The sequence below is a fragment of the Mesoplodon bidens genome, assembly GCF_964165515.1.
Source record: "Mesoplodon bidens genome assembly, chromosome: 14".
NCBI classification, from domain to species: Eukaryota; Metazoa; Chordata; class Mammalia; order Artiodactyla; family Ziphiidae; genus Mesoplodon; species Mesoplodon bidens.
In genome coordinates, this window is record NC_138170.1 from 22,779,707 (window position 1) to 22,792,545 (window position 12,839).

At 51.9% G+C, this 12,839-nt stretch overlaps 1 protein-coding gene across 1 annotated transcript; it reads left to right on the top strand.

Moving 5' to 3' along the window:
• Positions 1-4,880: 4,880 nt before the first annotated feature.
• Positions 4,881-12,038, top strand: ECRG4 (ECRG4 augurin precursor; the record flags this gene model as incomplete). The annotated part of the gene is made up of 4 exons (XM_081253676.1): positions 4,881-4,959; positions 7,028-7,075; positions 9,161-9,318; positions 11,491-12,038. 4 exons carry the CDS (start codon positions 4,881-4,883, stop codon positions 11,647-11,649), a joined length of 444 nt encoding a protein of 147 aa, XP_081109802.1. The 3' UTR covers positions 11,650-12,038.
• Between the last annotated feature and the right edge of the window lie 801 nt (positions 12,039-12,839).

Consider the following 12,839-nt stretch of genomic DNA (forward strand, 5'->3'; position numbering starts at 1 on the left):
AGTTGAAAGGACTACTTTGAGTCATTCATTAAGGAAGAATCACGGTGGTGCTTGTGGCCCTGTCGGTACTGTGGCCCCATCTGTGGCAGGCGACGGCAGGCCTCACCCGGTTCCTGGCCACCCAGCGTGGAGCCAGGACCTGGCACTGACAGCAGGCCTCTGGCCTTGGCCTTGGTGCCCGAGGCTGGGACCCCTCACGCCTGGAGCAGCACAGCCCCAACTATTATACCATCCTTTGCGTCCAGGTGGTGGAGCCGCTGCTCTGGGTTTTATGCTGAGAATCTGCGTGCTCCCTGCCCCACAGGGCAAAGGACTTCAGGCAGAGTTCACAGGGGCTTGTTCTACTGCGGGCAGCTATGCTACCTTCAACCGCAGCAGTCTACTCTGCGCCTCTGGGGTCTCCTCAGCTTTCAGGATAGTTTTGGTTAAAATGCTGGAAATTTTAAGGTATGGAGAGACTAGAAACTGGCCCCATTTAACGTGCGAGTCTGTTTTAGCAGCATCATCTCTTTTCACCAGAGGCCCCTTAGGGATCTGAAGAGCATTGCTTCAAGACGTTGGCTGTCTCTGTGCCCGGGGCTAGGGATCTACGCTCTAAGGACGACGTCTGCCTGCAGGACCCCGTCACCAAGGGCCATGTCTGCCTTCAGGGTCACATCACTAAGGCCTCGTTTGTCTGTGGGTCCCTGGCTCCTCCCAGAGCCCTGCTCACCGAGCCTTCCGTGAGCAGAGCTGTGCATAATAAGCACTTTGTGCCTCTCATTATTTTTTTAGGCTGAACGGAAACTCTCCTGCTTTCCCTGCCTTTGGCTTCAGTTAGTTATTTGAAATGGCAAAAGTTATTAAAATTCCAACGTGGGAATTTGCTTAATAAACAGGAAAGGGGTTTTGAGGACCCACTGCTGAGCATGAAGATTAACCCTGCAGTTGCCAGTCCTGCAATGTCAGCAGTTTCTACGCTGGCCTTCGGGGAGGGTCTCTACTCAGGGGTCCTTCCTTATTACTATTCTTGGGCTGCTATGAGTTTTAGTTAGCTATAATGTGTACTTTTCTAATATCAAACTTTAAAAAGACGTATGAAATGATCTCATTTATATAAGATCTGTGTAACTACAGATTCACTTTGAGATGGCAACATTTATTCATTCAGGCAATATTTATTGGGTGTCAGTTTTATGGGGTCATAAAAAAGGGAACACACAATTTGAGGAGCTCAAAGGAAAATAAGGTAGAATGGGGACACCTTCATGGGGAACATAGGCTTAGAGGAATTCAGAGGAAAACATGCTCATGGCCCAAAGTGGGAAGCAAGAAAGACTTCCTGGAGCAGGCAGCATCTAAGCTTGACCTTGAAAGGTGGCTGAGTGCAATGGATTAAAGACAGCCACACAACCTTTGACATCCCCCCCACTGAGAAATGGGACCTTTGGCCCTCCCCCTGAAGGCCCCCTGGATGGTGGGCTCTGTGACTGCTTCCATCAAACGAATATGGTGGCGTTAACTCAGGTCAGCTTCCAGGCCAAGACCTTAAGGTGCTGGCAGCTTCCTCTTGTCTTTTGGAACAGCTGATCTTGGGATACTGTCTCTGGGAGCCCTGAGCCTCCCTGTAGGACCTACCCCGGGCCCCTCCTGCCAGACAGGCCACATGTAGGCGTGTCAGTGGACAACCTCGGTGGAGTGGAAGCTGAGGGCAGCAGGTGAGTTTTGGTGGAGAGCTGGGGAGCACCCTGAACACTGCTTGCATCAGCATCCCCCCAAAAATGCAGAGCCCTGAGCTTCACTCAAGATCAAGTGGATCACAATTCCAGGGAATGTGGCCCAGGAACCTGCCTGAACAAGCACCTTGGGATTTTTAGACCGAGTCTGAGAAACGGTGGAATAAGAAATAAGGACTAGACCAGCATTAGTAGAGGGAGAAAGGGAATGGCGAATTTAAGTAAATAGGAAGAAAAGGACTTTTCACAGTGCCTCCTTTTATAAGTAAATACAGGTGAACAAGTAAACAAATGGAGGGGAAGCTGGAGGTCGGAACTGGCACAGCATCTCCAGCCGGGCACCTGAACTTGGCAGCCCCCAGGAAGGCAGGGTGTTGGTCCTGCTACTGACCCAGGGCTGTTTTCCTGTGAATAAACATGGGGGGTTTCATCACACCTCGAACCTCTCACTGAAGCGGCAGTAATGGCCCTGAGCCCCATCATAGTCACCTTCCCTCCCACGCCCTCCCTACAAGTGAACCCTCCCATGTTTGTGCAGGAGAGAGAGACAGAGAGAAACCCCAGTGAGTAGGACCCAAGCAACCAGAGACCTGGCATGGATGGAAACGGACAAAAGACTGGGACAGGTGGACGCAATGCTCTGTGAGCCTTTATTCACGGCAATAAATATTACTAACAATGTGTAAGGTACACGAACACGGGAGCCAAAGACATTTCACTCTGGGAGATTGTCTACAGGGATGTCCACTGAGCATTTGAGAAACAGATATTGATACTGAATTAAATTGGATTCAATGGATAGTCATGAATCTGACCCCTTTAATCCTTCTTTTTATCATTACTATCTTCCTACCGGTAATCCAAAGTCTTTGTATTTTGAGTTTTTTTCGTTTTAAGGAAATGAAAATAAAATACCAATGAAGTGTTTTTAAAAGAGAATTGCCTCAAACTAAACTGATATGTGGGGTGAGGGGGGGGACTGGGAGGGACACAGGGGCTCCCGGAGAGCTAGTAACCTGGTCTCTCCATCATTATGTTGTATATTTGATCTCCGCACTTTTCTATATTATGTTACATTTCAATAAAAAGTTGACACAAAGGGACTGTCTCTATTAATGGCAGAGATGGAGAATTCAGCCATTATTTAGGGTGTGTAATGTTCCACTTACCCGGGAACTGTGAAATCTCCTGGAAACCATTCTCGTTTTGTAAAGAGTATAAACAGACAAGTGGACATCCAAGCCTTATGTGATTACCAGATGGGTCCTTTACCTCAAATGGTCACCAGTTTTGTCTTCTTGGTTGGAAGTGTAAGCTTAGCTCAGGAAGAAGACTCAGCATCAGTATCCAGTTCTGACAACTTCACCATTTCTCTGCTGGGGCCCAGGCTGCTGCTCCCCGGCCCCAGGGATGTCATTTGAGCAGTTCCGAGGGTGCTGGTGAATGACCTCACCTCCATCCCCTCCCTGTGGAGAGGAAGCAGGGCCTAGTCCTCAGGATGTGTTCTTCTCACCTTATTGACAATTCTTGTAAAATAATTTTCCGTGGGATCCTTGATTTTTCTAACCAATTCTACATTAAAACAGCAGTTGAGGGTTTTATTTTAATATAGGCTAATAAAAAATTAGGATTCAATATTTACTTTACCTTCAAATCTTACAACTGCATGAGCTGATTAAAGCAGACTTCTTTTTCCCTCTTGGAATGAACAAAAAATAAAATCGCCAAGTGCATTGTAACTGTCAGTGGGAGGGTGTGAAATGAAGGCCTGTTTCCACCAGAGGGAAAAAGAAAACTCAAGGAGATGGCTGCTGTCCTTACAGGCAACACGACTGGGCTCTGATCAGACCCTGGTTAAGAGGAGAATTTCAATGTTACAGGGGAAGCAAATGCTGTTGGAGATTGGATGAGCCGGGAGACCTCCACAAGATAAGCGAGAGATTACGGTTAATATCTTCCACGCCTCTTCTAAGCCAGTCCTTTGCTCGGGTCTTCCTCCTCGCGATAAACGTCCTGTCCTTGGGCAGAAGGACAGGTACTGCTTTGCTTTTTCTCATCCTGCCCCGCTCCCGGGGGGTTTATAAGCTGTTCCCTGCCAGCATTGCAAGTATGAGGTTATCTTCCGGATTCTCTCTGGCGCCTCGGGAAGCTTGTGAGCCCAAGGCTTGGGGTTCTCTCAGAGCCCCTTCTCGCCTTCCCGTTGGTCCTTTGGCCTTTGCTGGCTCAACGTAAACGGGCTTCTTTCTGGCTGCAGAGCGCCAACCGCATCACGCGGAGAGCTGGGTCAGGGTGCAAAGGTTTAAAAAGGGAAGCGGCCGCGGTGTAGACAGGCCTAGAGAGGTTAGTTTTCAGCAGCCGCCCTGCCTGCGAGGAGTCCTCGTGTGTGAACAGGCCCGGGACCGGGGAAGGCACGTTCGGTTCTCGCCGGGCCTCACGGTGGTGCCTCTTCAGTGTGCGTGGATCCGGGGCGCACGAGGGGGAAATACGTCCTGAGAAATATACCAGATGGGCTCACCGCCTCCTGGTCACTAAAAGCCTCGTCTATCGGGGTCGTCTGGAGTGAGAAATTTTCCTGGAACGCAACTCTGAACCCAGAGTGTGGAGACGTTCAAAACAGCACGAAGCACAGAACTGCCAAAGGCATCTGTAATCCAGGACATTCCAAAGGCCTGCGCGGGAGGGAGCGGGCTGGGGAGGCCGGGGCGCACGGCGCGGAGGGGAGTGGGACTGCGAACCAGAGCGGGGGCAGGTAGGCGCGAGACCCGGCGGCCTGAGCGGGGATCCGGCACGGCATCCTCAGTCCTTCCCGGGCGGAGGCCTCCCCTCTCTGGATGCCGCGACCCCTCCCGGGGCGGCTGGACCTTGCTTGCCCCTCGCCTGCGGTCCTTGGCGGCCCCCGCACCCGGACCCCCCGTGGGCTTGGAGGAGCCGCGGCCGGAGAGAGGGGCGCGGTGGCTTGGCACGCACGCTTGGCCCGGGACCTGAAGGCACAGCGCCCGCCCGGCGGGTCCCGCCCCGGCAGGGACGCAGGGACCGCCCGCCCAGTACCCCTATGCGCGGTCCTCCCGTGCGCAGTCTTCCCGTGCGCAGTCCCCCGCGCCTGACCCTCCTCGCGCAGCGGCCGCCGAGGCGCCCGCATCTCCCTCCAGCGCACTCTGTGCAGCCATGGCCGCCTCCTCCGCGCGGCCCGCCGCCCTGGTCATGCCAGCGCTGGCGCTGCTCCTGCTGTTGTGCGTGGGCCCAGGTAAGGGGGAGATGCCAGGGTGCCGGGGAGAGGCTTGGGGAGGGCGTGGGGGCTAGGCGCCCATCCTGATCCCGGACAAGGGCCAAGGTTTGACAGGGGGTCCTGGGCTCTGCCCTTGCGCGGTGGGAAGTGGCATGCTTGGGTCAAGGGCAGGGTCTCGGATATGCGCGGCAAGCTTGGAAAAGGAGGCGGAGAAGCCTCGGGCTGAACGCGAAGGGCCGGGCGCGGTGGGCGCTGTAGGCGGGTGGTGCGCCCAGGGCTGAGCGGAGGCGAAGGGCCATCCCCAGAGCGCCTACCAGGCATTCCCTTCCCGGCGCTTTGGCTCGGCCAAGTCCCAGGTCTGCAGAGCTGCGAGCAGGCCTCACCTCCCAGCTGGGGAAAAGTTCTCAAGCGAGAAAGGTTTAACTTTCTCGACTTCTTGGAGCCCTCCGTGAATGGGTTGAAAATCCCGGCTCCGTTCCCTACAGAATGCGCGCATTCACACACACACGCCGTAAATGCGGCGGGTTCGGGGTGTGGACTTTAGAACCCTGGGGAGCCCACATCCCCACCGCAGAAGGGCGACCTGAAGTCAGAGGTTTTGCCCTGACAGCGCTACCTCCCCTCCTACCGTCCTTCCCGGCTCATGCCGGCAAGGGGCGCCGTTGAGGCGCGGGGCTCTGAGAGGCAGGGGTCATGACCCCAGGTCTACGGCGAAGTTGCTGAGGCTGGAAGGCGGGAGGTGACTTTCCTGGACTCCCTGAAGCTGGTGCATCTTCCACCGCAAAGCAGCCGCACGGTGGGGTGGAAAGGCAGGACCCCCTTCGGCGTTTTGGATGTTCAGCGCGGGCAGGGGGGCAGCAGGAGCCCTGGGAGGGGGGTGGGGGGAGGGTGATGGCTGTTCTAATCTAGGACCACTTGGGGGGCCAGTCCATCACTCCCCAACACGTGCTTTATCACCTCCCTCTTTGTTCCTCCCATTTTAAGAAGCACATCAGAATACAACAAGTGGGCATCGGCTCTAAGCTAGTCCTTTTTAGAACTTGTATTTTATTTCGTTTATACCGAGAATGCAGCGATAGGAATCAGTTAAAATATTACCATCATTGAGCTGGAATGCTTAGGACACCAAATGAAAATCGTTTTGTAGAGTGTAGAAACACTTTTAGATCTGAATAAAAACAGCAATAAATGGTTCAAATAATGCCTGATTTTTTTTTTTTTTTTTTTTTTTTTTTTGCGGTACATGGGCCTCTCACTGTTGTGGCTTCTCCCGTTGCGGAGCACAGGCTCCGGACGCGCAGGCTCAGCGGCCATGGCTCACGGGCCAGCCGCTCCGCGGCATGTGGGATCTTCCTGGACCAGGGCACGAACCCATGTCCCCTGCATCAGCAGGCAGACTCTCAACCACTGCGCCACCAGGGAAGCCCCTAATGCCTGATTTTAAGACAATCAGGGCAAGTTACAAAACGGGGCTGAGCTTTTAGAGCACGGAGCCCCATTCCTTGGCTTGTGGAGGAGAACCTCCACTTCTGCCTCTGTCTTCCCACGGCTGCCTTCCCTGTGGCCTCACCTCCTCTTATAAGGACACCACCGGTCACTGGATTTAGAGCCCACCCTAAACCCGACATCATTATCACCTCGAGGTCCTTAACTCATTACGTCTGCAAAGATGCTGTTTCCAGATAAGTTCACATTCGGAAGTTCTGGGTGGGTATGAATTTGGGGGGACACTAGTTGATCGACTGTACCATGAAAAGTTAAGTCATATGACAGGTGGCTGCCCGAATATTATGACAGAAGGGCTCAAAAGACAACGTCACTTTTCCTAGAGAACAGCTCAGATGGTCTCAAGTAGCTCAAAGTGCCCTGCTCGGCCATGGTCCTTGTCACTAGTTTGAGCCACAGGCAGCCTGAATTGCTTTTTCTACACAACAGGAAATGCAACAAGCATTAAATAATGTAATACTACCAAGTTGCTAAAGCAACCTAGGGGTATGAAGTGATTTTTTCCAATGCGGATTTTTGCATGTGAGAAATTTAAGGGCGCAGTGCAACCCTGAAATGATTTCCATTTTCATTCCTTTAGGTGGCATAAGTGGAAACAAACTCAAGCTGATGCTTCAGAAAGGGGAAGGTAAATATAGCCCACACAGATAAGGGTTGCATTCTTAACCAGGTTGCAATGAAACAGCGATGTTGATGTGCTCACTTGAGGCTTGTGTTTGGAAAATCAGAAGTGTTTACTCCTTAGAAGGTTAGCAGATCTGAAGGGCTCGTCCTGTGCGGATGTGGTGCGGTATTTCATCAGGTAAATATTATTGCCAGTTAATGCTTTTCTGACAGCTGTCAGTGTGGACTCAGAAATGAAAGGAACAGAGCTGTAGTGTTAATTGAAGGCTGTTTATTTTAGAATCGTGATACGCCTTAGAGCACGTACCTGCATTGAGAGCACACACAGCCTCAGTTCTGGGGCAGCACAGAGTGGTATTGTGGGTGTCCTCCGTATCCAGCTAGCTCTTGGGGGAGGGTTAAACAGAAAGACCATTTTGTTACTGACACCTGTTGTGAAGAACAGGCCTCAGATAGATATGGTAATGCAGCAAAACGTAGAAACAGAACTGTCGGGGAGCCACACAGGTGAGTTCTGGGCCCACTGTAATCAGTTCGATCATTGTGTGGGCTTGTGAAAGCCATTTCCCCCAGAACTTTTGTCTTTACCTGGAAATTAGCAAGTTATCTATCTCTTAGAATGAAGACTACATTTCTTTTTTTTTTTTTAACATCTTTATTGGAGTATAATTGCTTTACAGTGGTGTGTTAGTTTCTGCTGTATAACAAAGTGAATCAGCTCTGCATATACATACATCCCCATATCTCCTCCCGAGACTACATTTCTGAGGTGAACTTTTAACCAATTATTCTTTCTCCTGGATTAATGGGGGCTCCAGGAGGCTGAAGTCTGCTCCCCAATGGGGGGCGCCAGCGCTTATGCACCTGCTTCCCAGGTGGCCCCGCAGGGACACCCCCCCACCACACACACACCTGTTGAGCACACACGGCCCCTCTCGGGGGAGGGGCTCCTGGGGGAGCTACCAGCATCTCCCCCAGCTCTTCCAGCTGCTCCCAAGGCCCTGGTCCACCCCCCGACCTCCCAGGCCCCTCAGATGGCCCCTCCCTGTGCTGGACAGACATCTCTTGGGGACACCAGGGGTGACGGGGGCCCTGGCTGGGCCACCTGTCTAAGGGGGGCTGGAGAGCAAACGGCCGAGATGATCATGACTCCTCCGTGTACACAGAGATGACACGGCCTCCGTGTACATCCTCAGCTTTTGTTCAGCTCAAGCCAAGAGACACATATTGAGCGCCTGCTGTGTACAGAACAGTGTAACAGGCCCTGAGGGAAATGCACAGGTGAACAGGAGGTGAAAACACAAATGTGCCGATATTTATCCACGTGACCAACGGACACAAGGGCATTTGACTTCCTTTTCCTGCGCAGCCTCCATAACGGGAAGCGGGCCCATCAGTCCTGTGTTGCAGATGAGGGCACAGAGGCTCAGAGCCGGGCAGCAGGGCCGGCCCAGCGGCACAGCACTTCCCCGAGCACATCTGCCGAAGCGAGGCCTTTTCTGCAGCTGAGCCCACGATGGAAAGGCGTCCGGGGAAGCCGTGGGAAAGCGAGGGTCACCCCCATCACGAGACAGTTGAAGCGTTCATGGTCACACTGCAGCCTGACTTGAGGACTTGCTGTGCCTCTGGGCTCGCTGGCCGGCCTGCTCAGACCCTTGCTCCAGCTCTTCCTCCCCTGGCCCCCTAAGCAATCCCAGCACGCCCGTGTCTGTGCGGACAAGGCACACGCACCCAGGGGCACTGGACACCAGATGGTTTCCCCACGGCAGAGCCCAGGGGGAGCACCAGCCCCTGCCCAGGCCCTGGGGCCTGGGGTCTGGGCCTGGTGAGGGGCTGCAGAGGAGGAGCTGAGTTAGGTTCCTGCCCCGGGCCTGTTACCTGGCTGTGCCTGGACAGGAGGGCTCGCTACCCCGGAGCCCGGGACAGACGGCGGGAGCCCGCACGGTACCCGCGCCCTGCAGGAAGGATGTGCCAGTTAAGGCCACCTCCTGCCAGGTGGGGACGGGGAGGGGGATGGAGAAGAGCAATTCACCCCAATGAGGAAAGAACTCACTCTCTGTACTTGGGGGTTGGGAACCCCTCGTTTCAGCCCCTGCTCCCCCTACGACCCCGGTGACCGTCCAGGAGAGCAAAGCCAAGGAGCTCCTGAGCAGCCTGGGGCGATTCAGGCGGCAGCTGTGGGACCGCACGCGGCCCGAGGTGCAGCAGTGGTACCAGCACTTCCTGTACTTGGGCTTCGACGAAGCGGTGGGTGTTCTGGCTGGAGCCTGGCTTTCTGCTGGGCAGGATGGGGGCGAGGAGGCCTGCTTTGGGGAAACGGGCCCAGAGAATTAAGTTCTGTTATTTGCCCTGAAATCAGAGCCCCCATTCTCTCTCTATTTTTTTTTTAAATGTTGGGGGTAGGAGTTTACTAATTAATTTATTTATTTTTGCTGTGTTGGGTCTTTGTTTCTGTGCAAGGGCTTTCTCTAGTTGTGGCAAGCGGGGGCCACTCTTCATTGCGGTGCGTGGGCCTCTCAATATCGTGGCCTCTCCTGTTGCGGAGCACAGGCTCCAGACGCGCAGGCTCAGTAGTTGTGGCTCACGGGCCTAGCTGCTCCGCGGCACGTGGGATGTTCCCGGACCAGGGCACGAACCCACGCCCCCTGCATCGGCAGGTGGACTCTCAACGACTGCGCCACCAGGGAAGCCCCAGAAACATCATTTTTAATGGCTGCATAGGATGCAATCCTGTAGCTGTATAATTTCCTTCCCAGTCCTAACCATTGGATATACCAGTGGTTCCCTAATTATCTTTTTGCTCGGCAAACATAATTTTCTTGCTGTGCAAATCACTAAGCACTTATAGCCAAACTGTGCCAGGCACGGGTCTCATACGTATATGAATTACCTAACATTCACAACACCCCAAAAGGCAGGTACTGTTATTTGCATCTTCGTGTGTAGTTTTCTCCTTACTTAGTATCACTTTGTCCAGTGGAGTTGCTGGGCCAAAAGTTAGAATCACACGTCAGGGTCGTTAAGTACCAGCAAATTTCATCTTCCCATAAGTCGTGTGTGAGAGCCCCACTATTCTCAGATCTTCACCAACATTGGGTATTGCCACTGAAAAAATTTTAAAACAAATAAATTTACTTCTTTGATAGATGAAAATGCTATATCATATTTTAGTAATTTGCATTTCCTTGATTATCTGTATTTGCAGTTCAAGAAAATGGGTGTTAAGAGTTTGACATGGGGAAATGGCTAAAATAATGACTGGTGACAAAACCAGAATAAAACTGGGGATCCAGTAAGAGTATAATAACTAAATATGATGCATAGAAGAGACCAGAAGGCAATGCATCCAAATGTCAGTAGTGGTTGCCTTTGGCAATGGAAATATCTCCCTTTGTCTTTGTCTCCCTCTCACATACACATTTGTTAAATGTGTCTGCATTATTTCTGTATTCATAAAATATTTAAAAAATGTTTTGGAAAAAAAATGATAAGCCAGAACCTCAAACAAGATTATAAAATGAGAAAAACCAAGGAACGAGACTACTTCACTATGGGAAAAACTGCAGTATTGTGAGACAAGCAAGCTGTTTCCTTTTCAAGGCAGGGACTGGGGGAGGGTCAGAGGAGGCTGGAGCCCCAGGCCGAGTGCGTAGACAGGGATGAGGGTTGAATCGTGCCCACGTAGTAAGCGTTCGTGGCCTGAATCACTGCATCCAGGCCTGTCTGAGCAACACAACAGGCGTGAGAGTGTCACCACCAGACGTGTCCAAATTCCCCGCCCCGAGGCTGCAATGTGGTTTCATGCACCACGTTTATGAAGCCCGCAGCCTGTGCAACAGCCAAGGTGGGACGGGGAGGGGGTCAGCGTCTGCCACATCAGATGCCCAGCGCCTGGGGACAGGCCCAGCTGTTACTGTATTGGGCAGATGTCCATTTTCTTTGCTGAAAAAGAGAAAAATGTTGAAGTCTGGGGTATATTTAGAACTCACAGACAAACGTGTTCAAGGGGAAGGCTGTGTACTCCTTTGGGAGAAAAAGTTTTCAGCCGTGTTCTCCATCTTGTTAGTATTGACCTCTGGCCCAGGGATGCTGTAGCCAGAAGTTATTCTTTTTAAAAAACGATTATTTATTGTTTTCTATTGAAGTAGCGTTGATTTACAGTGTTGTGTTAGTTTCAGGTGTACAGCAAAGTGATTCAGTTATACATATATTCTTTTTCAGATTTTTTCCATTATAAGTTATTACAAGATATGGAATATAATTCCTCCCTGTGCTGTACAGTAGGTCCTTGTGGCAGGAGTTATTCTTAGGAGGGGTTGTTCATCGTTGAAGAAAAATCCCGGAGAAACAACGTCAGTAAGATGTGCTCTGGGAAATGGCGTCCTTAAGTTCATCCCCTCTCATCCTCTTTTCCTCCAGAAATTTGAGGATGACATCACCTATTGGCTAAACAGAGGTCGGAACGGGCACGACTACTACGATTACCAGCAGCGCCACTACGACGAGGACGCTGCGATCGGTCCCCGGAGCCCCCACAGCTTCAGGCACGGAGCCAGCGTCAACTACGATGACTACTGACCATCATTCAGGCAGGCTCGGGGCCGCGGGCTCCGCACGATGCCCGGGCTGTGTCTGCTGCGCCTGGTCTCTGCTCATCTTTCCTACCCGCTTTCTGTGGCCACAAAGGAAGAGTTAAAGCAAAGAACGTAAATGCCTTTCGAGATTTCATGCAAGTACCTAACAATGCATTTCTTTTAAAAATAGAAATAAAAGCATTTTGTTAAAAAGTCTCAGAGTTCATTTGGATGAAACTTGAGCTGGCGAGAGTTTTCCTTCCCTGCGTGTTTCTGAGGTTGAAGCCACTTCTGAGAGGCACCTCCCCTCTGATATCTGAAGTTTTACCCCTCCAAGAATTCCCACCACCCCAGGCCTAGGACCGAGCAGGGGTCTTCAATGTATTAGAATTCAGTCCACACTAAATGCCAAATTAAAAAAAGAAAAAAAAAACAGCAAGAAGCTTCCCTGGTGGCGCAGTGGTTGAAAGTCTGCCTGCCGATGCAGGGGACAGGGGTTCGTGCCCCGGTCCGGGAAGATCGCACATGCCGCGGAGCAGCTGGGCTCGTGAGCCATGGCCGCTGAGGCTGCACGTCCGGAGCCTGTGCTCCGCAAAGGGAGAGGCCACAACAGTGAGAGGCCCACGTACCGCAAAACAAACAAACAAACAAACGAAAAGCAGCAAGAAGATTTAGCTGGAAATTATTTAAGGTCACAGAACACAGTTTGGAGGATTAAGCATCCACGTGGGTTTGCAAATTTGCTGTCCCACATCCCGAGCCAGAGGTGGACCTGTTTAATATTGTCAGGCAGGAGAAAAAAGGGTAATAGAAAAAACACTGAAGTTTGGTTGATTTCAGAGCCTCACTTGTCCTAAAAAAATTAAACCTTGTCTAGTGAGTTCAAGAAAGATTTAAGAATACACACTGCATCGTGTTTAAACAATCTGAGTGAATGAAAGAGAAAAGTGTCCTGGGGGTGGGTAGAGGGAGGGGAGGAAAGTGGGGAGGTGACACCTGCAGAGGAGAGGGGCCCTCAGAATGGGTCTTGAACTCGTGTGGGTCACAGACCCTCTGACAGCCTGATGGAAGCCTTCTCAGAAAAATGATACGTGATTTTGCATACAGTCTCTGAAACACATCCTCATTCACAAGCTGCAGATGATCAACCCCTGGGTTTGGTGGGAAGTACCTACCAGCATCAGGAGACCAGTG